The 24,317-nt window shown below is 46.6% G+C and overlaps 1 protein-coding gene across 1 annotated transcript in view; it reads left to right on the top strand.

The window, feature by feature from the left end:
• The window catches only part of Bcr (BCR activator of RhoGEF and GTPase), a 140,979-nt gene that overhangs the window by 69,337 nt on the left and 47,325 nt on the right, over window positions 1–24,317 (top strand). The window contains exons 2-8 of the mRNA XM_042666138.1: window positions 3,158–3,339; window positions 8,745–8,849; window positions 9,468–9,653; window positions 16,697–16,804; window positions 20,793–20,853; window positions 20,978–21,030; window positions 21,948–22,088. Coding sequence (XP_042522072.1) covers window positions 3,158–3,339; window positions 8,745–8,849; window positions 9,468–9,653; window positions 16,697–16,804; window positions 20,793–20,853; window positions 20,978–21,030; window positions 21,948–22,088 — 836 coding nt within the window. The remainder of the gene's footprint in view (window positions 1–3,157; window positions 3,340–8,744; window positions 8,850–9,467; window positions 9,654–16,696; window positions 16,805–20,792; window positions 20,854–20,977; window positions 21,031–21,947; window positions 22,089–24,317) is intronic.

A 24,317-nucleotide genomic window follows, 5' to 3' on the forward strand; every position in this document is an offset into this window, starting at 1 on the left:
CACTGTGTTGCCCAGGCTGGACTCAGTCATCTGATTTTTTTTGGCTCCCTGAGCATCAGATACTGTCAATGCATGACACCATGCCCAACTTTTTTTTTTTTTTTTTTAATTTGGATGAAACTCAGCATGAAATTACCTTTTTATTTTTGTGAAAGAATCCTTGCAGTATAGTCCTGGGTAGAATCAAAATCACAATTCTCCCATATCAACCTTCTGTGTGCATATGCTCCTTGCCTGGGTCAAAAGTGACTATTCTAAGTGGAGTGATGCAGTGGCTTTGAGTCTAGGCTTCAGTTATTCAAGAGCCACCTCAAATTAGTCCCACATTTTCTTCATCACCCAAAAGCAAGTACATATCCATTATTCTCTTTCTGTGTTTTTGCGTTCACCTATTCTGGATATTTCATATAAATGGGATTATGTGAAGTGTAGTCCTTTGTGGCTTTTTTGAAGTTCATCCACATGTGAATGAATGAACTTCTTTCCTTTTTATGGTTCAGTGATAGTCCGTTGTAGGGATATATGAATATTCATTTATCAGGTGTTTGGGCTGTTTGCACCTTCTGGCCATTAAATTGATTCACATTGGTTTGTTTTTTTCCGGTTCTGGAGATCTAATACAGGACCTTGTGCATGCCAGGCAAGTGCTGTACCACATGCAGTACCCCTGGACCCTTGGCTATTATGAATAGTGCTGCTGCGAACAGTCCAGTATGTTTTTGTTTAACACCTGTTTTCAATTCTTTTGGTTATGTATCAAGGGGGGAATTGCTGGGTCATATGATTCATAGCAGGAACATTCAGAAATATCTTCTCTTTGGAATATGTTTAGGAAAGAGATTAAGTAAGGATCACTGAGAGTTACAATTTTTTGTGTGTGGTGCCAGGGATCAAATCTAGGGCTCATACATACCAGGCAGGCACTCTTACTGCTAAGCCTCCACATCAGCTCAGGAATTATAATTTTATTCATTTTTAATACAAGTTTAACTTTCTTAATGCCTGTAGTGGGCTCTGTCATCTTTGACTGTTTCTAGTTCTCTACATACTCCTGGTTCTTCAGTGTGTTACGTACAGATAACTGCCTTTCAGAGCTACCTCCTGGTGATTATGTCACTGCATGGTCATGGGACTGCTAGTTCCAACCTTACAGACTTAATCTACCTCACTGACTCGTCATCAATATGCCTCAGTGACCACCTCTCAGTCAATTTCAACTCTTGGAACGTGTACATGCTTGCCTCAAGCCCACCAATTAAAATGCCCCATGGGAAAATTGTTTGAATAATTCCCTGGACCCATTGGCCCATAGGCCTTGCTTTTTCTCATGTGTACTTTCATGCATCCCCCCTTTTCATATACATACACATCATTACATCCATGTCCTTGGACCCCAGACTGTGTTCACCCTTAGAATCTGTGAGCAATAATCGTCTTTTTTTTTTTTTTTTTTTTGGTCGGTCGTGGGGTTTGAACTCTGGGCCCGGGCGCTGTCCCTGTGCTCTTCAGCTCAAGGCAAGCACTCTACCTCGAGCCACAGCACTACTTCCTGTTTTCTAGTGGTTTATTGGAGATCAGAGTCTCACAGACTTTTCTGCTTGGGCTAGCTTTGAACTATGATCCTCAGATCTCAGCCTCCTGAATAGCTAGGATTACAGGCATGAGCCACTGGCGCCCAGTAAGCATTAATTTTTTTTTTTTTTTGGTCGGTCATGGGGCTTGAACTCTGGGCCTGGGCGCTGTCCCTCAGCTCTTCAGCTCAAGGCGAGCGCTCTACCACTTGAGCTATAACACCACTTCCGGTTTTCTGGTGGTTTATTGGAGATAGGAGTCTCACGGTCTCTCCTGCCCGGGCTGGCTTTGAACTGCGATCCTCAGATCTCAGCCTCCTGAGTAGCTAGGATTACAGGCGTGAGCCACCAGCGCCCGGCAGCATTAAAATTTTTTTTTCCATCTGAACTACAACAGTTATACAGATGCCTGTTCAGTTCAGTTAAGCTCTACTTGCCTCATACAGTTAAGTTTTATCTGTTTGTTGCTCTGAGACTCAATTTTCCTGTCTGAAAAAATGGTGACCTGAAATTTTGTGCCCATGAAGGTGGCTATATGGTTTCACAGAGATGAAAAATTTGTTTTCTGCTCCATAGGGAAAAACTGGGAGAAAGAGAAGAAGGAGGGGGTGACATTGCCCAAAAAGAATTTTTTTTAAGTTTTATTTTGTTTTAATTTTTAAAACTGTTACTATAAAGGTGTTGTACAGAAGAGTTACATTTGGGATGACATTGTTTAAAAAGAAATGCACTCTTAACCTGTCTTATATAACTAACTCCTCTGTATAACACCTTTATAATAGCAATTAAAAAATTGAAAGTAATAAGCCAGGTGCTGGTGGCTCACTTCTATAATCCTAGCTACTCAGGGAGGCTGAGATCCTAGGATCATGGTTCAAAGCTAGCCCTGGCAGGAAAAGTCCATGAGACTCTTATCTCCAATTAATGACCAGAAAACCAGAAGTGGTGCTATGGCTCAAGTAAGAGTGTTCACCTTGAGCTGAAGAGCTCAGGGACAGTGCCCAGACCCAGAGTTCAAGCTCCATGATTGACAACAACAACAATAATAATAATAATATTTGAGTACACCAAATGCTAGTGGCTCATGCCTGTTACCCTATCTACTGAGGAGGCTGAGATCTGAGGATCGTGGTACAAGACTAGCCTTGGCAGGATAGTCTGATTCTGTTACCTCCAATTAACCATAAAAGGTTGGAAGTGGAGCTGTGGTTCACGTGGTAGAGTACTAGCCTTGAGCACAAAAAAGCTCAGGGACTATGCCCAGGCCCTGAGTTCAAGCCCCAGTATGAGCAAAGTAATAAATAATAATATATGGATGCATATAAGCCCAAATGTTTATTTCCTGTTGCCCCTTCTCAAGGGCAGATGTGCTACAGGCAATGCCCAGTTGTCTAGAGAATAAGCAGCAAGCAGCTATTGATCCCCCTCTCACTTTCCTTGTCTCTGATTATTGGATTGTGAAGATGATACCAGAGTCCCTGTGAGATGCTTGGTGCTTGCCTGTACAGGTGGCATGTAAGCACTCCTGACACAACCCTCTAGCCCCTCATTGTCTCCTAACACATGCTGTTTCTTTGTACACACAGATGCCTCATTTGGAACGCCTCCTGGGTACAGCTGTGCTGCGGACCGCGTGGAAGAACAGCGCCGGCATCAAGATGGGCTACCCTACATTGATGACTCACCTTCTTCCTCCCCCCATCTTGGAAGTAAGGGCAGGGGCAGCCGGGATGCTTTGGCCTCAGGAGCCTTGGACCCCACCAAAGCGGTGAGTCACCCCACAGAGGTACACCAGCCACCTGCCTCCTTGGGCCAGGTGTGAAACAGGGAAGAGTGGTGGTGAGCTTGGCTCTGGGCCAGCCCGTGTCATTCGAGAGGCTTCTTGAAGGGTAGCCATTTGCTCAGGGACATGTGGGTAGCCAGGAGATGATAGTTGTCAGTGTTTGGAAGTGTGGGGCAATCACTAAAAATCTCCCTTATCCCAGCATCTGAAATGGGAGACAGCCTACTAAACACATTGTTTAAGGAGATTATGGGGCACTTTAAAAACTGATTGTATGCCAGAGGCAGCCCCCCTCGACTACCACATGGTGGTCACAGCAGATGCTCTGTCACATACTCTGACATTCCTCATAGCTGGCCCCTTCCTTGGCAACATCACCCCACAGTGGTCACAGGCTGGAGAATGCCATTCCCAGGGAAGTACTGAGCCTGCTCAGCCTAGCATGCTTTCTTGTGATGCATGCATGCACACACACACACACACATACCTGTACATATACCAATGAGCAAAATGAGTATGCCTTTTCTCCTTGCTATAAGGAATCTATGTATTTTCACTACAGTTGCTTTTCTTTGGGGCTGCTTCCTATTTATGTTTTGTGATTTCTAATTATGATGGTGTCAGTCTGAAACATGAAGATGAGAGGAAGCTGGTGTTCTAACACCTCTTTGCATGTGCCTCTTCCAGCCTATGTCCAGTGTCACTGTCCTACATATTAGGAAATAGATTCAGAGAGGAGTACTTTCCTCAGGGCCACACAACTCTGAGCTGAAGCCTTCCTGCTTCTTTCTAAGGTGCTCCTTTCTTCAACTTCCTTGCCTTTCTCTTCCTCATTCTTCTCTTGCTGCCTCATGAGCATGGTTTGATACCCATGTGCATCCTTTCAATAAGTTGAGTCCTGATTTTGGGATGCTCATTGTGGTCCATCCATCATCATCCCTGAAAGCTCTTCATCCAACCAGCCCTGAATGCATCTTCTGTCCTTGAGAAGAAGCTGATCTGTTCTCTCTCTGCTCAGGCCTTGTCCAGCTTGGCCTCTTATCTCAGTCAGCTCCTGACATGGATTATGACCCTCGCCTTTTAGCACCTGGTTTAGGGGCTTATCTGTAGCACTCATCCAGATCCCGTTCCCTGTCCCCTCAAGAGTTAATAGACCACTCATGTCAAACATTTGGCATATAATACAGAACCAGGTCTGGAATTCCCAATCCTAAGCATTCCACTTGACCCAGAACAGTAAGTGTGAGGAGAGAATTTGATTGGAGAAACTTTACTGTTTCCGTCCATAGCCTTCTGGTTAGGTACTCTTCCCAGTGTTTAGGGCCCCAGAGGTAGGTTCCCTTTACTGTCCTGGAGATAGGGATAGCCTTGGCTTTCTGGTTTCTCTGACAGCTATGCAGACTTTCTTCTTTCATTTTCAGTCTTTGGTTTAAAAAAGGCATGGTTGGCCTTCCCTGGGGTCCCCAGGAAGAATTCTGAGATCTGAAACACCCTGACCCCAACCAGCATGGGTTGGAGACTTCATCCCTCCCTTTTCCCTGCTTCGTTGGCTGGAGCTCTTCTGTCCTCTAGCTCCTGCTGTCCAGCTTTCAGACAGTTGGGTCGGGGGCATTGAGAGAACTTTCCTGGAAATGCAATGACAACACAGAGGTCTTCTGAATTATAAGTCTTCTTCACCAGCACCCACCCTCAGAATAGGTCAGAGTTGAAACAAAGGCCAGGTACCCTCTTGTCCAGGGAGTAGCAAAGGCCTCAGACAGGTAGGATATTTGAGAGAATATATGCTTAATGGAGCCTGCTCAGCCTGCCAGGTCTTCCTATTCAGAGGACTATAGCCAGTGCCCTATAGTAGCAGGGCACCCCAACATGTGACCCTGCATAGAGGCCAGCCCTTTACCCTTTGAACATGAATGCCAGGCCTCACAGTGTTCATTGGCTGGGCCCCTGGATGTTGCCAACCCTGTGGATGATAGGGTTACAGAACTGCTGAAAGTAGAAGGGAGCCCTTTGCCCAGCAGTTGGACTTGTTGGGAACTTTTAGCTGGGACAGCTGCTGCCTTGAAGCTAGGCTTTTACACCTTAATTATTAATACTATCCCTAACTTGACGGGGTCAGGGGGAGGGGGGGCAGGTGCCCAGCGGAGCTCACTCTCCAACCCTCAGATCACCAGGCAGCCAGCTGGCTGACAGGTGGTAGTTTTATCCACTCCACTCCCATCAGCTTTCATGTCTTGTCATGAATCCAGATGATTTTCTCTCAGTTTTGTGTTGGCTTTTTTCTGGCCTCAGGTTAGACTGTGGGCTTTTCTCCACCTTGCCTCCTTCTTCTTTCAGTTTACCTCTGGCTTCCTCTCCATCATGGCTTCCCTGCCTACCTGGCTCTGAGTTCATTCACTTGCCCTTTCTCAGAAGTGGCATGTGCACGTCCAGGATATAAATAGCCCCAGTGCCAATCCTGCCCTTTGCTCTCCTTTTTCTCCTCTTTTACTTCCTCCCCTCTTCTATGAGATGGAGCTGGCTGGTTACTGAACCATTTCTGCCACTCATTCTAAGAAGTAGCCTTGTCTCCTGTGTCTTCTTTCTACCCCAGCACCTTCCCTGGGCCAGATGGCCTTACCAGCAGCCCTGCCCTTCAGAACAGAGAGAATGGGACTTGGCTCTCTCCTGCCTATGCTGTTTTTCCTGTTGGCTTTCCAAACTGTGTGGGCAGAATAAGGCATGAAGTTCCCACCCAAGCACTCCCACCCACTCAGGCACAGGCATCTTGTGCTAGGCAAGGCCTGTGGAATCCCTCCCTGAGAACTGCTGTCCCCCTGGAGCTCATAGTAGCAAGATTGTTCCCAGATCAGGAAGAGTGGGTGAGTGGGTGGCTGCCATTGCTGGAGAGGACTGCCGTTCCTTTGCTTCTTCCCTTGTGATCCAGACACGGTGGGAGGCACATGTAGAGGGAGCTGAAGACTACTTCTCCAGACCCTGCCATTTGTGCCATGCTGAGAGGATGGGTCACACCCCTGCCCGCTATCTACATTGTACAAGTAGCAGACTTGTTGGTAGCACTAACAGGTTCTCAGTTCCTTGCCATTTAGCTTATATTTCTTCTATTTCTGGGACCTACTTGATTCTAGAAGAGGTTATAGAGCCTCTGAAGAAGCCCTCCAGGCTTCCTGACATGCAGCCAGAACTAGGACCTGGCTAGATCTTCTAGAGGTCACTTACTGATTAAATTATGAAATGAGTTTTAATTGAGCACTCTGTGTTCCAGGAATTGTGCTAGGCATGGGAAATTTTAAGTTCAGGTACAAGTGTGCCCTAGAGCCACCTGTAGTAGAGCCACTGCTCAGTAGTCCCTGGGGGCCCTGTGTGGATAGACCTGGGTGTCATTTCCTTGGAGCGTTTGATGCCTCCTATACACTTGCATGTGCCAGACACACAGATGTCCATTTACACTTACATATTCACACATAGTTGCATGCACACAGGATTCCCAGTGCAACACAATGGCCCAAGAAGGCTTTTGAGATGATCCCAGCGGGGAGCAAGGATGTGATGCAATCTGTGGATACCCAGATGGGGCACAAGGATTGAACTTTTCTCCCCCAGCTTTGTCTCACATGGCAGAGGCTCAGGGTCCAGAGGTAAGGGACATTTATCTGACAGTATAGACTCCCTACAGCAGATCTGACTCTATCTTGTCTTAACAACCCCTGGCCCTGGGTTCTTCCTGCTAGACCTGCCATCTGTAGCATGAAGTCCCTCCCTCTTCAACGGCCAGGGAAGTAGAAAGAACAGCAGAACTTAAGGTTCAGAGTAGCCACACTGGGGTTACAACCCCAGATCTGGTAGAGATCCCTTGAGGCTTGAGCTGACCTTTAGGACTTCTTCAAACCCTGGTTTGAGGAAGGCTTGGGGAGACTTGGTCCCCAGTCCATGTATAGTAACATCTGGAGGCATTTATGGCTGGTCTGTCTGTGAGGAGGTAATGGACAGGGATGCTAAACATTACCCTAGAAAACACAGGCCCACCCACCAGGCCCACACTTAAGCAGTGCTGAGGGTGAGGATCCTGCTCCAAATCTGTGGTTGTTTTCACCAAGTGGTATGAAAGAAGTGATGGGAGAGGCCATTTCTCCAGCTCCATGCCTGGGGGCTAGCATGGTAGGGATTGGTTCAGATTTGCCCTTGGGCTCTGTAGGAAGACTAGCAGAGCAGTGTCAGCACCGTGTCTTCACCTTCCATAGACATGGCCCCTCCTCACACTGGCATCTTCTGCTGACTGACGATGGGACCAGTTGGCCCAGAGCCTGACAGACAGGGTTCAACCTTGGACTGATGCGGCAGGGTGGTGCTGTGGGCACAGCCAACCTCAGATACTGTCTAGGCCCAGGGAGCAGAGTAGGGAGTAGACAGGAAGTTCGTTGGCAGTTATTACCTTTGGCATCCTCATCTCTACTGGTTTTCTAGGGCTGCTGAATGAAAGCATACGGCTGGACTCCTTGAATAGTAGAAAGTTTCTCAGAACTAGAGGCTGAAAGGCTGAGATCAATATGTCAGCAGGTGTGGTGTTTGATCAGCCTTTCTACTGGACCTCTTGGTGGCTTGATGAAATTTTTCCCTTGGTGTTTACATTGTCTCTCTGTACATATCTGTACCCTAAGCTCCAAATCTTAGGGAAATACCAATCATACTGGCTTAGAGACATCCTCTCAACTTCATCTTTATTTAATCACTTCAACATAGGAATGTAGAGGGGACATGACCTGTAGAGGGCCCATGCTGGCAAAGTCAGGATCTAAAAAGCTGAATCAGGGACATAGGCCCTGAGCCTGGAAGATGGGACTCTCCTTGGAGGAGAGTTGACAGCAGCCCCCAGGTCCAGTCACTGTGACTAGGGGAAGGAGTAAAGGCAGGTAGAAGGAGGCAGTACTGCCTGCACTTAGGCCAAGTCCAGGGGTCAGGTGACAGCAGTGGTTGGAGAATCCAGGTGAGGCCAGCATAAGAGAGGGAGCAATGCGCTCTGATGCCCTCCCTGCCCAGGCCAGCCCTCATAGTCTCCTCTCTGTGTTCCTGTGTTCTTGATCCATTCTGGCTCAGAGCTTCCTTTTCATTCCTTAACTGAGTGTAGTCAATATTTTCTTTATTGGTTTCTGGCACAAGGTAAAGTGAGAGGGAAACCTTATAGCTCGGCACCAAACTTCCCATTTCCCAGTGTGTTGAGTCCCAGGTGGCCTTTGGTGGCTTTGCTGGATGGTCTTCTAAATTTCAGAGAGATCATGAGCAAGTGGCTGACTATGTGCTGGGTTCACATACCTCTCCTTTTACTTCCTTATGGAGCTTCTCTGGGGCTTTGGCATTATTTACCTGGGGCTGACTGGTGTGCTTCTCTTCTGCAGAGTGAATTGGATTTGGAAAAGGGCTTGGAGATGAGAAAATGGGTCCTATCTGGAATCCTGGCCAGTGAGGAGACTTACCTGAGCCACCTGGAGGCACTACTACTGGTGAGGAAGGGGCCACATGGTCCCAGGTCAGCTGTGGGAGCCTAGGGACAGCCCGCCCACAGGAGTCATCAAGTCATGCACACCATAGGAAGGTCAGAACATTCCACCTCCTGAAAGCTGACCTCCCTAAGGGGCAGTAGATACTGACAAGATAACTCCTTGTTCTCCCCCCTCCCACCCCCTCCCCCATGGGGTTTAAAATAAAAGTGAGGCAGCACTTAATTCTTTACTCAAGCCTATAATCCTAGCTACTCGGAAGGCTGAGGTCTCAATATCTCAGTTTGAAAGCAGCTTGGGCTGAAAAATCTGAGAGACACTTATCTCCAAATTTTGTCTCCAGCAAAAAATCTGGAACTGAAGGTTCAAGTAGTAGAGCATCAACCAGAATGAAAGTGCCAAGCAAGAGTTCAAGGGCCTGAGTTTAAGCCATAGTGTTGGTACATACACTGCCCACCCACGCATGCACACACAGAGAAAAAAAAAATAACAGTGAAAGGTTTGGAATATAAGTCAGGTTGTGAGTTCAGTTCCTGGCACCAAATAGGATACAAAGAAAAGAAAAGCACACATCACATGCAACTGATAAGTGACAAGCCTTCTTACCTATGTCCTCCTCAGCCCATGAAGCCTCTCAAAGCTGCTGCTACCACCTCCCAGCCTGTGCTGACCAGCCAGCAGATTGAGACCATCTTCTTCAAAGTGCCTGAGCTCTATGAGATCCACAAGGAGTTCTATGACGGACTCTTCCCTCGAGTACAGCAGTGGAGCCACCAGCAGCGAGTGGGCGACCTCTTCCAGAAGCTGGTGAGGAGCTGGTAGTGCCATGGGCACTCATAGCTATAGGTGTGGCTGGTCCAAGACTAGGCCTGTGAGCCACAAGGAGACAGGAGGAGACAGAAGGAGTGAGACTTGGGTTGTTTCTGAGGGCCTGAGATACCAAAGGGCAACTTGCTGGGAGGGAGAAAATAAGAGATATGTTTCTACCCTATCCCAGCTGAGTCCAAGTGGGTCCAGTAAACAGGACATCCTTCTTTCTTTACTTGGCTCTATTCAGTTTTTTCAAGGATTTGTCTTGGGGCTGGGAAGGTGGCTCAGTGGTAGAGTGCTTGCCTTGCATGCATGAGGCCCTGGGTTTGATTCCTCAGCACCACATAAGCAGAAAAAGCCAGAAGTGGTCTTGTGGCTCAAGTAGTAGAGCACTAACCTTGAACTGAAGAGCTGAGGGACAGCGCCCAGGCCCAGAGTTCAAGCCCCATGACCAGACCCCAAAAAAAACAAAAAAACAAAATCAAGGATTTGTCTCTATGTGGATCCAGCTGCCCATTTGGTGGCTCCTGTGAACACAATTGTTTTGTCACATAGGATGACAGGACTTGGATGGACCCTGGGCAGAGGAGAATGGAGGTTGGGCATTGCCTGGAGAGGCAAGTCTAGGTGGAAGCTGAGCAGAGCTTCATTACACAGTCAGCCTTTGTATCTGAAGGTTCAGCATTTTCAGGGTCTACCAACCAAAACTGAAACTAATTACATCTATACTGAATCTGTAGAGACTTTCTCTCCTGTGTCATTTCCCCCTGAATACAATGTAACAATACTTACATATTGCTTAAATTGGATTAAAGTATACAAATTGAGGATAATAGTGCTACTTGTGTTCCAGCTACTTGAAACACTGAACAGGAGGACTGCTTGAGCCTCTCAGAGTTGGCTACTATGTTGGCAACATAGTAGGACCTATCTCTCAAGAAAAAAAGGGGTGGGGTGGGGTAGGGGAGAGGTGAAGGAGCCTGAAGGTCTATGACTCACATCTATAATCTTCCTAAGGAGGCTGAGGCCTGAAGGGTGAGCATTTTGTATAAACCCCAGTTCAGAAAAGAAAAAAAGGCACCAGAAATGTATCTCAAGGGTAGAGAGTATGTTTAGCATGAGTGAGGCTGTGGGTTCAATCCCTAGCCCCCCCAAATAAATAAAGTATATAGGGGAGAGATGAAGGGGTCCAAGAACCAATCCTTCAGGGTTATTGAAGGATAACTATGCTTTATTTCATCTTTACAAGTATATATATTTAGTTTCATGGAACAAACAAAAAACAAAAAATATTGTATTGGGAGGGGAGACACAGGCAATTAAAAATCTTAAGTAGTAGGAAGATTGCCCTGGGTACTGAAAGAGTCTGAAAAAATAATAACCTTGGTCATTTTCTTGGCCCTCAGCTCCTTCAAGCAGCTGTTCTCAGAGCCTGAAGGTTCTTAAGATATTCACACTGACTTCTTTAAGCCTTGCAGGAATCAGACTGTGGTCTTGTGGACAGGTTGGAGAAATGCAGGAAAGGGTTGATCTATAACTGAGGACCTACAAGGAATTCCGCATGGACCACCAGAGACAGCCATATGCTGTGAGGAGGTGTGGCTCCCATGGAACCAGGCTCTGCTCAGATACGGATGGGTAGAAGGTGCACCCAAGGGGCATGCACAATCTTACGTGCACTGAGGCTGCCCTCAAAGGCAGATACTGGTTTTTGAGGGGTTTTTTGGTTCATCATGGGGCTTGGACTGAGTGCTTCGTCCCTGTTCCTGAGCTTTTGTGCTCAAGGCTAGCATGCTATTAGTCTGAGCCGTAGCTCTACTTCCTGAAGTCTCAACTTTCCTGCCTGGGGCTGGCTTCGAACCTTAATCCTCAGATCTCAGCTTTCTTAGTAGCTAGGATTACAGGTATGAGCCACCAGTGCCTGGCTGTTTTTTAAGATACTCCTTAGGAACAAACCAACAAACAACAACAAAAAACATTTTCCTGACTTTAGGGGCTTTAACACTTAAGGACTGATAGTGTTGGACAACAGAGTAAAAATTTCTGAAAGGACTCAGTAGGCCACCTATTTGACAAAAGTTTCTTTAGGAACAATATTCACCTCTCAGATGTGTAAAAACCATCTCAAGGTGACACAGGATGGGTGAGGCCTGCCAAGAAGTCAGGTCAGAGGCCTCTCTGTCCATCTTTGACCCTAGGGCATGGATGACACTTTTTTTTTTAACCTATTTTTATTATTATTATCTTTAAGTAGTTGTGCAAAGAAGATCCTGTTCTACAAAACAGGTGTCTGACAACATTATGGATGATACTTTAAAAAGTGACCAGAAGCCAGGCATCGGTGACTCACACCTGTAATCCTAATTACCCAGGAGGCTAAGATCTGAGGATCACAGTTCAAAGCCAGCCCAGGCAGGAAAGTCCATGAGATTTTTCTCCAATAAACTACTCAAAAAAAACAGAAGTGACACTCTAGCTCAAGTGGTAGAGCACTTACCTTGAGTGAAAGAAGCTCTGAGACAGCATCCAGGCCCAGAGTTCAAGTCCCTGGACTTTGGGGGGTAAAGGGGAATGACCAGAGCTGGGTATGGTAATACATACATGCAATCTCAGCACTGGAGAGGCTGAGGACGAAGATTATGAGTTAGGTGGTCAGCCTGAACTATAAAGTGATACCTTATCTCAAAGAAAAAAAAAAAGATGGAAAAAGGATTTAAGTACACACCTAACCATACAGATAGAGTATAATTTGTCCAAGAGGGAGAACTTGTGAAAGAGCCCAGGGATAGAGGAGCAATTCTCTCTTTTCTTTTCTTTTTTCTTGCCAGTCCTAGGTCTTGAACTCAGGCCATGGGCACTGACACTGAGCTTCTTTTGCTCAAGGCTACTACTCTACCATAGTAACACTTCGAGCTTTTTCTGTTTATGTGGTACTGAGGAATCAGACCCAGGGCTTTATGTATACTAGGCAAGCACTCTACTGAGCCACATTCCCAGCCCCAATAAAACAATTCTCTAGCAGAAGCTGTAGAATCTGTGTTTATCTTCCAGTATGTATGTTTTTTTTTTCTTTTAGTTGTGGGGCTTGAACGCAGGGCCTGAGCTATGTCCTTGAGCTCTTTTACTCAAGGTTAGCGCTCTACCACTTTGAGCCACAGCGCCACTTCTGTTTCTTGAGTGCGTAATTGGAGATAAGACCTCAATGGAGACTTTTCTGCCCAGGCTAGCTAGCATTACAGGCATAAGCCACTGACTGCCCTGCCTAGCATATAAGATTCTGTGATGTGTGAAAAGACCTACTACCAGGTCAAAAGTGAAGAGCCAGGAGATTGCGAGTAAGGGTCTTAATGTCAGAGCTACCCATTGCAGAGGTTTGCCCCTCTGTCCTGGAACAATCACTAGAAAGCACTTGCCCTGATGTGTTTCTGAAGACAGCTGATCATGACTCTAGGATTGCCTAGGCCTTCTGCACACATGCTCTTTTCCCCAGACCATTCTCTCTCCCACAGGACTCAAGTCCTTCAGGGGCAAGGAATGGCTTCAGGATGTCCCCTCTACATGTACAGAATGTAGGGTTCCCTTGTGCCTCCTGGTCTGTCCATGCTAGTGCTCACTCTGGCCTCTCCTTGGCTTATTTCTGGTTTAAAGAGGCCAGAGTGTTCTACTCTGGGGTGTGTCTTTCCTGTTGGCAACTGCTGGAGTTCCTGCTGCCTGGACAGGAGACATACACTGGACTCTAGGTTAGCGTTAAGGCCTGACAAATGGACATGGCACTAGTTTGTTCAGATTCTTTCCTGTCTTCTTTCCCCATGACCAAAGTGTAGGAGTATATTTCTAACAGATGCTTCCATCTTCAGAGTACCTCTGCCATTTCTCTGTGTACTATGTCAATAGTTCTAAAACTTTTGGATTGGACTCAACCAAGAGCTCTCCAAAGAAACAGAATAGTGTTATTGGAAAAAACCTACAACTAGCACTCTCCCTATAATAACATTCCAAAATCACTTGGAAACGTTATTTAATAATCAGTGAACATTGGGACTTAAGTTTGGAAAGTTTCCTCTGGTTTTTCCTAGTGTCCTTGAGCTACCTTTGTGCAGCAGATAGACTGGGGAGGCAGCTGGGGTGTTTGGGAAGTTTGTCCCCAGTCAGTGTGTTCTGAGGATATCTTCATCCTGAGTGCTGGGGTCTCCACAAGGACAGACTCAGCCCTTAGCAAGTTTGGGCAGTACTCTTAAGAGGTGGTCCAGCTAGGAAAGTTCTAGGAGCCAAGGAACATGCTGTGCCCTCTTTCTGCTTTGATACCTCGTCACCAGCCTGGGGCTGGTAAGCGATGTGTGGTAACACAGACTTAACCACACCCTCTTTACTGCCCTTCTTCCGGGGCTATACTGGCTCTCTTCTATTGCATGGAATTTTGTTTCTGGATGAAAATTTACATAGCTTTGTTTTTGGAGGGTTTTGTTTTGTTTCTCTGGGTTTTTTTTCTTGTATGTGTATGTATTTGTCTTTCTGATCATTTCAGAAAGAGTTGCAAAACTACAAAGAACTTTTGTTTATCCTTCACCCACATACACTGATTATAAATTTTGTGTTTTATACACACACACACACACACACACACACACACACACACACTCACACGCACTTTATAATTTGAGATAAGTTGCAGACATCTGCCCTTTTACCCCTAAATACTTCATTGTGTTTTTGCTAAGAACAAGGACATTTTCTGCCATAATCCACAGTATAATTTATCATATTTAGGAGATCTCACATTGATAGGACACTATTACTCAATATGCTGTTCCTATGCAAATTTCCCCCAAGTTAGCGATCGTGTTCTTTATAGCCATCTTTACTCTGTGACTCAGGAGTCTATCCAAAGTTTCATGATGTACTTAGTTGTCATGTCTCTTTGGGCTCTCTTGATCTGTACCAATTTCTTGGACTTGGCTTACCTTCCATGACTGACATTTTTGAAAGATACAAGCTGGTTTGAGTCTGTCAGATATTTCTTCAGGAACCAATTCTGGTTGTGCATTTGCATTTCTCTTTTCTCTTTCTCTTTTTTTGTGCAAGTGTTGGGCTTGAACTCAAGGTCTAGGCACTGTTCCTAAGCTTTATTGCTCAAGGATAATGCTTTACCACTTGAGCCATAGCTTACACCTTTTTTTTTTTTTTGGTAGTTAATTGAAGGTGAGAGTCCTACAGATTTTCCCATTCAGTCTGGCTTCAAAGCACAATCCTAGCTTTCTGAATAGCTAGGGTTACAGGTAGGAGCCTCAGGCACTGGGGAGGTTCTGTATTTCTGGTGCAGAGCAGTACTATGGCAGTAGGCTGTATCCTTGGTGCATCATATCCAGTATCTAGAGGCATTGGCTCTCCATTTGTGCAGGATCATACAGCTCTTTTTTTTTTTTAAGGTAAAAGTGTGAGAATTCAGTGCTTAGAATATCTCACACTAGCCGGGCACTGGTGGCTCACACCTGTAATCCTAGCTACTCAGGAGGCTGAGATCTGAGGATCGCGGTTCAAAGCCAGCGCGGGCAGGAGAGACCGTGAGACTCCTATCTCCAATAAACCACCAGAAAACCGGAAGTGGCGCTGTAGCTCAAGTGGTAGAGCGCTCGCCTTGAGCTGAAGAGCTGAGGGACAGCGCCCAGGCCCAGAGTTCAAGCCCCACGACTGACAAAAAAAAAGAATATCTCACACTAGGAAGAGGTGACCTGTTTGTTTAAACAGGAGAGGAGAAGTCATGAAAGGGTCTTTGTTTTGACACCCTCCAGATCTCTTACCATCTCTTCTTCTGAGAAGGTGTCCTGATCCTCAAGCCAGGTCTTGGTTTGGAGAGAGGCACTTACTTGGTAACTAAACAAGGAGGGAGGAGGAAAAGAAGGATCTCAACATTGTAATGATGAGAAAACCTGGAATGCAAAGATGAAGTAGCTTCTCTGGGATTGTCAGCATGGCAGAGTTCAAGCAGGGCATCTTTTGGCCACTGCTATTACCCAGGCACTTGTGGCTCTCTGTGCAGTCTCTACTGGGAACATAGCCAGAAGATTAGGTCTGGTTTACCCAGAATCTGGGATTATCATCTGCAGAAACACAAAATTCAATATAAATGCAAATGTGTGTGGAAATGAAATTTAGATTAGACACAGTACAAACTCTAGGAACAGCAAATGCCTCCAGTTTCCAGCTCTAAATCAGCTGCTATAGGTGTCTCTGATCTGGCCACCAGGTTAACTCCCACCTGGGTTTCCTAGTCCTAGATGAGGCAAGAATTTGTTTCCTCCTTGCTGTCTGTAAAGGTGATATAGGAGCTAAAGTTGACCATGATGATTACACATTACTCCCCCCATGGAAGTCATGGTGCAGTTGAATGTGTGTTTAAGTACGAGGCTTAGTGAGGGAACTCTGTGTTAATGTCTTTGGTATAATAATTGACAGGCTTTTGCCTCTCATTTTAGAGTTGGCAGGTCTTGCACCTGCCATGTGTGCAGCATGATACCTGGACACCCCTACCAGATCTGGGATGAACTTGAGTCTGGGAAGCAGGAGCCCCTGGACAACCAGACTGTGCTCTGAGGGCATTAGACATGTCAGAGTAGAATGCAATAGGCCTGAGGGTCTACTGACCTCCATGTCCAGGAGGGCCTTCTGCAGTCAGAATGAGAAGGTACTGCTCAAGCTTTCTGCACAGAGATGCTTCGTTTCTTCCTCACTACTTCAAACTTCAGCTGCTGCTCATAGCACCCTTTTAGTAAAATGAGGTGGGAGGAATAAGCAGCTCTGGAAAGGTGCCATTACCTGCACAGAGCTCTGAGTCACTTCTCAACATGTCATTGTAGGAGCAGGAAGTGTGCTTAATGTGCGGGGAGGAGGAAGCAGGTAGGAGGGATTGGCATGGAGAGGCTGAGGTCTCTGTAACCCTGTATGTTCCTATGGTTTCTCTAGAGCTGTACACAGGAACCCAGTCCTCATAAAGATAGAGAGTAACAGCATCTGTCCCACACTTTCTTCCTTTCTCCCTTCAGGCCAGCCAGCTGGGTGTATACCGAGCCTTTGTGGACAACTACGGGGTTGCCATGGAAACAGCTGAGAAGTGTTGCCAGGCCAATGCTCAGTTTGCAGAAATCTCTGAGGTAAGGGATACTTTGACATTGTGCAGACCAGTCCGCACCACTGACTTCATCTGTGTTCTGAACCACTTCTCACAGTGGATTATGGAATGGTTGTAAGTAGAACCTGGCATGAAAGAACAAAGTACACCAAACTCAAGTCTAGTTATGAATCCTAGAACTGATTCAGACCTACTCCTGTCGTCTTCATCAGCTCTATGTCTGGGACACTGTTGTGATTAGACAGGAGTAGCCCTAGAATGTCCTACCTCCTCAAAAGCTAAGGGTAGACTCTTGTCTTAGTCTACTATGTGGCTATGTTACCCAGAAACTGGGTAATTTATAAAGAATAGAAGTTATTTGCCTTACCATTCTACAGTTGGGAAGTTCAAAAGTACTAGGCTATATATGATGTGACTTCGTTGCTTTATAACATGACAAGGCATCCTGTGGTGGGACATAGCAAGCAAGCTAGTCAGGTCTCTCTATTGCTTAAAGCCACTAATGCCATCATGGAGGCCCCAGCCTCATGACCTCATCTAAGCCTAATCTCCCAAACACCCATCTTCAGTACCATCATCATGGGCGTTAGGAGATTGTTTCCAACACATGAATTTTTAGAGGGTACACTCAAAGCCCAGCAACAATGTTCCGTGGACACTCTCTTATGCTATCTGCCTGTAGTCAGTAGAGTCTGTAATTTTGCCCTTACATCTCTTGTACATCCTGGAGCTGACTCTGTACCTTGTTGCTGGAGACTAGGTAGCAACTGCTCTGTTCTTTTTCTAATCTACCAGTGATCTTGAAAGCACAAGGAAATGAGGGCATTGTTGCCTCTGTAGACCTATGCCAGGAGGAAAGCTTCAGGTCTGAGGGTTTGATTGTCTCCTTATTTGCATTTAGCCCCTGGAGGACTGAAACCTCAACCCACAGAGTATTGTTAGCCTCTGGAGCCTTGAATGAGCCCCTCAGATACAGAGAAGATGAATATGCCATCCAGGGCCAGAGCTGAGCAAGGACCAGAATTCAGCAAAACTCCTGGGTCTCTGTGTCTCCAAATGGATTCCTCCTGCTGTTCTGTGTCCTGTCTGCAGTGCTGATGAGAACCATGTGACATTTCAGGGGGGCGGGGGTTGTCTGTTGTCACTCTTGCCATTGGATGGGTCCCACTCCCTGGAGCTATGACTTCTGACTTGCTTCTCTCTCACCTAACAAGGATTCTTGATGGGAAGACCTCTGTAAGAAAGGAAGCATTGTGGCTGGTACAGTGGCTCAGTGGTAGAGTGCTTGCCTTCACGTACAGGCCCTGGGTTTGATTCCTCAGCATCACATAAGCAGAAAAAACCGGAAGTGGCGCTGTGGCTCAAGTGGTAGAGTGCTAGCCTTGAGCTGAAGAACTGAGGGACAGAGCCCAGCCCCAGATTTCAGGCCCCACAATTGACAAAAACAAAAAAATAGCTAGGCACCAGTGGCTCATGCCTGTAATCCTAGCTACTTAGGAGGCTGAGATCTGAGGCTCACAATTCAAAGCCAGCCCAGGCAGGAAAGTTCGTGAGTCTCTTATCTTCAGTAAATCATTAGAGAACCAGAAGTGGCACTATGGCTCAAGTGCTAGAGCACTCACCTTGAGCTAAAGAGCACAGGGACAGCGCCCAGACTCAGAGTTTAAGCCCCATGACTGACAAAAAAAAAAAAAAAGCATTAGAAAGAGAAATAGAAAGTAGAAATACATAGTAGGGCCAGTTTCTTTTGCTGAGAAACACCCTTTGACTAACACACCTGGGCTTTGTTCCAGAGACACATTGCTATTTTATGACTTGGCATTGGGGACTTGGCACTAATTGCCTCCCATGGTGATATTTTGTGTCATGCTGCTCTTCCTGAGCCCAAAGGGTGCCCACCAGCCATATCATCCCCTGGAAATTCTCTTTGTTCTCTTTCTTTCATTGAGTTAACTCCCATACCCTTATCAGCTGAATTCTGACTGATTTCTGATCTTTTGTTTGTTTATCTTTGCACTAGTACTGGGGCTTACACTCTGAACCTCACATTCTTGCTTGGCTCTTTCTATTCAAGGCTGGCTGGCACTCTGCCACTTGAACTATGCCTTAAGTTCCAACTTTTTGCTGTTAGTTGAAGTCTCACAGACTTATGCCTGGATTGGCTTTGAAAACAGGATCCTCAGATTGCAGCCTCCTGAGTAGCTAGGATGGTAGGTGTGAGCCATTGGCACCTGACTAACCTGGTCCTTTTAAAGAACAGGTGGCAAGGTTTAAGTTGACTTGGACAGGTTTCTACAGAGAAAGGAGGAAATCATGAGGGGGAAGATACCAGATTGCTACCTTGGTTGGAAATTTGAGCCAAGGCTGCGATCCAGAGATGAGCTCAGAATACATCAGAAGTGAGCCTTCTGTGAAGTTTTGGGGTTCTTTTACCATCAGAACATCTGTAGGGTTGGCAGAATGGCTGACGTAGTAAAATACCTACTTAGCAAGCCCTGAGTTTAAACCCTAGTACCACCACACACACACATACACCAATAACAATATCTATGCTGGTTCTCTATCCAGGAGAGTAAATGCAGCTGTCAGAAGAGCAAAATCAAGCTCAAGGACAAGGAAGCAGGAGGCTTTGTGGTGGTGGTAGGGACTGGGTCAGAAGTCCCAGAGATCAATACTTAGGAGTCAATACTCTGGCATGGGGCTCATGAATTGCCTCAAGAACCAGATTAAGTAGTGATTTTCCACCTTCTCCCCAGACCAGCAGTCCTGTGAGATGGGTGTGAGGCAGTGTCCACTTAGCATGAAGTGCCTAGGCTGGCTTCTGTGAGATGCTAGCTCCTCAGGTGATAAATAAATGAAAAGAGCTTCCACAGCCAAGCAAGTTTGTAAAATGCAGGTTAATCCAAACTCACTGAGGCTGGGCATCCCAGAACTTGTGTCTTGCACTGTCTAGGGACATGTGGGATGTGGATCACCTCCCAACTCCCATGAGCTCAGCACCTGGTTTCTGCCTATAGTCTCTTGTGTAGCTCTCCCACCCACTCACACCCTTTAGGAACTGCTGAGTTAGACACAGGGAAGAACAGTCACTTTGAGAGATGTTAATTTTTAAACTCTTGGCTAAAAGATACCAAAGTACATGATTGTCTTTAGCCCTGTGAGCTGAAAGACACCATCATTCAATTCTAAGAAGTTTTTTACAGCATTAGATGGCAGGGCATTATCAGGCTACTTCTTGTTTGTAAGATAGGTGTGCATTTGTTGTGTAGAAACCTTGTACTGGGGGCCTCCTTGCAACTGCTTCCCAGAGATGACTTTAGCTATGTCTTCAATGCATTTATGCTGCAACATGGTCTGTCCACTAACAAACCCTGCCCTCACCGTGGGAATCTTAGCACCTTGTTTTATAGCAAGCATATTTTAGCAAGCATATTTGTATTTCCATTCCACACTGTAGGGTGGGGTCAGATCCAGCATTGGTCTAACTACTGACAGGATCCCTGGACTGCTGTTACAGGCGAGTGCTCTTCTGATTGACCAGCTGTCCACATGCTGTTGAGCTACTCCAAGAAAGAATTTGCCTGTTTTCAAGATTCTCCGTGTCAGTTGTTCTTAACCAGAGATGATTTCATCCCCAAGGGACATTTGGCAATGCCTGCATACAATTTTTGTTTCCCTGACAGGAGGCTGAGGATATTACTGCACCTGAAGGTGGAGGCCAAGGGTGCTGCTCAGCATCTTGCAGTGCATGGAGCAGCAGCTCAGGACAAGCATTTTCTGACACCAGATGTCAACATGTTGTTCTAATGGAAGCATTCAAGGCTTCTTTTGTGCTTGTCTATGGGTGGGTCCCTGCTCAGCAGCTCAGATGCCCCCTGAGATTTGCTGCATCTGGGGTACTTGGTGGGGAAAGAAGGCAGTGTTTCTGCTTATGGTTCCTGATTGCAACTTCTTGCCACATCAAAGTTTCTTCAGTTGTCTCATGTGAGTGTGTATTTTTCTCCCTGCAGAACCTGAGAGCCAGAAGCAACAAGGATGCCAAGGACCCAACGACCAAGAACTCTTTGGAAAGTGAGTTCTCTGTGCCTTTGTGTTTAAGTGTGGGGGTGGAGGTGCTGTCAGCACCACGCAGCAGGCAGGCAATCACCCTGCTTTTTCCAAGTACCTTCATCTCTCCTTGCCTGTCTCTCTACAGACTTGCTCTACAAGCCTGTGGACAGGGTGACAAGAAGCACGCTGGTCCTCCACGTGAGTCAACTCATAGGGTGATACAGACATTCTCCCTGAGCAGGCAGGGCCTTCTCTGGGGCTCTGGCTTCTCCTATACTGGGGTGCCCTGAGTTCAGAGGCTCTGACAGAGGATCTTGTCTGATGCCCTGAGATACTGTAGTCTATCCCCTGGCCTGTAGTTTGTCCAGGTATCAGGCATGCATGTTGTCAAGCTGAGTATCATGATAGGGATAAGATGGAGCCGCTTGAGAGCACTGAAGCTAAGGGGCTACCCTGTCACTGCCAACCCAGGTGCTTCTTCATGCCTAGGCTCTCTTTGCAGATGAGACTTGGGATCTCAAGGGGATTTTGTTTCTCAGAAGCACCAGGGAGCTGCTGACCTTGGGCAGGAATGACTTACATTCCTAGCTGAGAAAGTGTCAATATTTCTATCTGGCTTCTAAGAAGTCCTTGGCTTTCATCTAAAGGAGGAGTCAAAGGTTTTTCTCCTGACCTTGTACAAACCATTGGTTCTGGGCCAGGACTGATTCTACCCTGAGAGACATGCAACAATGTCTTGCAGACATACTTTGTTGTCACGGTACAATGAGGGCAGTATGCTATGAGCATCCTCTGTGTCCTGTGAACAGGCCAGGGATGATACTAAATATCCTATGCTGCACAAGACAGTCCCTCTGCCCCTCCTCACCATAACAGAATCATCTGACCCAAAATGTCAATAACACCAAGGTATAGAAACCCTGCCCTGAATCCCCTCTTGGCCATGTGCAAATAGCATGAGTTTGTTGGCACATGTTGTGGGACCAGGGCCTGCTTCCTGAGAGCATACTGGCATGCGTGGGAAGCCAGCAGCTCTGGGTTATGCTCAGTGTGGTTTACACACAGTGGTTTGTACCAGTCTTCCTCTCTAACTCTGGTCTTTCTACCTGGGACAGGACTTGCTGAAGCACACTCCCTCCAGCCACCCTGACCATCCCCTGCTGCAGGATGCCCTCCGCATCTCTCAGAACTTCCTATCCAGCATCAATGAGGAGATCACACCCCGCCGGCAGTCCATGACAGTGAAGAAGGGAGAGGTAAGTGTGGCTGCTGGGGGACACAGGACATTTTCAGTCTCAGACCTGGATCCTTCTCTAGTCCTCTGCAGACAGTTCAGCCTAACACAGGAAACACAGGCCCTTGAGATTCTGTAACCCTGGTTGGGTTCAACCCAGTCTGTATGAGGTGTCAGAGTTGCCTTATAGGAGTAACTGCATGCCTCATGCCCACTAGACAGTGTCTCCACCTCATAGCTACCTGTTTTTCCACTGTTTCTGTTGAGTTCCATCCAGAAAGAGATGGCACTTTGCCTGGAATCTTCTACTTCCTCCTGGGTAGTCTTTCATTGAAAAACTGAACACCAAGTTTAAGAATTTAAGTTGGGCCGGGTGTCAGTGTTTCACGCCTATAATCCTAGCTACTCAGGAGACTGAGATCTGAGGATCGCAGTTCAAAGCCAGCCTGGGCAGGAAAGTAGTGAGACTCTTATCTCCAATTAACCACCAGAAAACCGGAAGTGGCGCTGTGATTCAGGTGGTAGAGTGCTCGCCTTGAGCTGAAGAGCTCAGCACAGTGCCCATACCCAGAGTTCAAGCCCCATGACCAACCAAAAAAAGAATTAGGTAAAGAAGGGGAGGGGCCCATGTTTGTATTTGATACATGCAAATGGTTGGAGAAGTTGATGTCTTCAGCCTGTAAATTTTCTTTCCCTCGCCCTGTAGCAGCTACTCAACAGTCATTCTCCTTTTATGCATGTCATCAATAAGCAGACATTGGTCTGCACCTTTGCCACCTTAGATCCTCCCTGAAAGAGGCCCTGTGTATTGCTAAGCAGATGCCTTTTCAGCCTCTTATTAAGTATAGCATCTATTAAGGCAGCCTCTATTGAGTACAAAATTCAATTAAGCATATTTGAGAAGCATAGGCCAGGAACTGGTGTCCGTGTAAGCATCCTTTGTTAGAAGCTGTGTGAAAGTGACAGGAGCTGACCTCTCGGCCTCTGGAGTTTTATGCAGGAACAGGAGCTGTGATGTCTAGGCAGAACATGACCCCAACTATACTCACCTCTGAGAACCACTTTCTCCTCTTCTGGCTCGTGTGCCATATGTGCACTGCTGAGATAATGCCAGTGCAGACCTGCCCAATCAATACACAAGGTTTCTTTCCCTCTCACCTGCTGTCAGCCCTGTGTTCCTCCGCTTGCTTCTCTGGGTTTGGTGGTTTTTCCTGGTGGGCTTGGTCTGGGAAGGGCTGAGTAGATGACAGAGCTTTTTACTCTTATTTGACAGGCTTCTCCAGCTGTAGAACAAGGAAGTTTCAGGTCCAATCCCAGTATTATGAGGAATGACTCATCAAGAAGCTTGGAGCTTACCGCTTTACCTTTTGGGGTCGTTACAGCAGGATAGGATGCAGCCCCTCCTCCCTGAGCACCTGGGCCTTCATGGGCAATGATTTGTGGAAAGAATAGCATGTGGCAACACTCCTGGACCTCTGTATTGGCTCCTTGGCCATCTCTGAGCCCATTGAAGACAGAAATGGGTCCCCAGCACTTCCCATAGGCAGATATTGACCAGGGCAGAAGCTTTCCACCTGACTGTCTAATGGCTAGCACCTAGGGGACATGGAAATCAGATTTTGTCTCCCGAGCAACAGAGGGCCTTGATCCTCCATTTCTCCCTTGGCCCTTGGACCAACAAAAGAAAGCAGTACTCTGGCCTCTTGACGAGCAATCCACCTGATTTAGCTGTTGGAGTTATATCTGCTAGGACTTTGTACTGGGTTGGTTCTTGCCAGGCTCACCCTTCTCTCCAGGGACTTCTGCTCTTTCTCTTCTGTTAACTGTTGCTTTATGAGAACTTTGACTGCCAGGGAGGCAAGGATATGAGCTCTTCTCCCCTAGGCCCCTTGATACATTGCTGAGTCTGCCCCTATGTCTCTGCCACCATCTCTCTGGAGAGAAATAGTTGAATTATCGGAATTCAGCTAGGAAATGGAAGAATTTAGAAAAATGAGATGTTGCTTAGGAGTTGGCAGCCACATCCTCATCTTTCCTGATTCTGAGCCATCATTGCCTAGGTCTTCAGGTTACCAAGCAGAAAGTACCTATAGGTCAGGTACTTTTTTTTTTTTTTTTTTTTTGGTTGATTGTAGGGCCTGAACTCTGGGCCTGGGCACTGTCCCTCAGCTCTTCAGCTCAAGGCTGGTGCTTTATCACTTGAGCCACAGCGCCACTTCCAGCTTTTTCTGCTTATGTGGTGCTGAGGAAT

The sequence above is a fragment of the Dipodomys spectabilis genome, unplaced genomic scaffold, assembly GCF_019054845.1.
Source record: "Dipodomys spectabilis isolate Male_0828 unplaced genomic scaffold, ASM1905484v1 ptg000363l, whole genome shotgun sequence".
NCBI lineage: Eukaryota > Metazoa > Chordata > Mammalia > Rodentia > Heteromyidae > Dipodomys > Dipodomys spectabilis.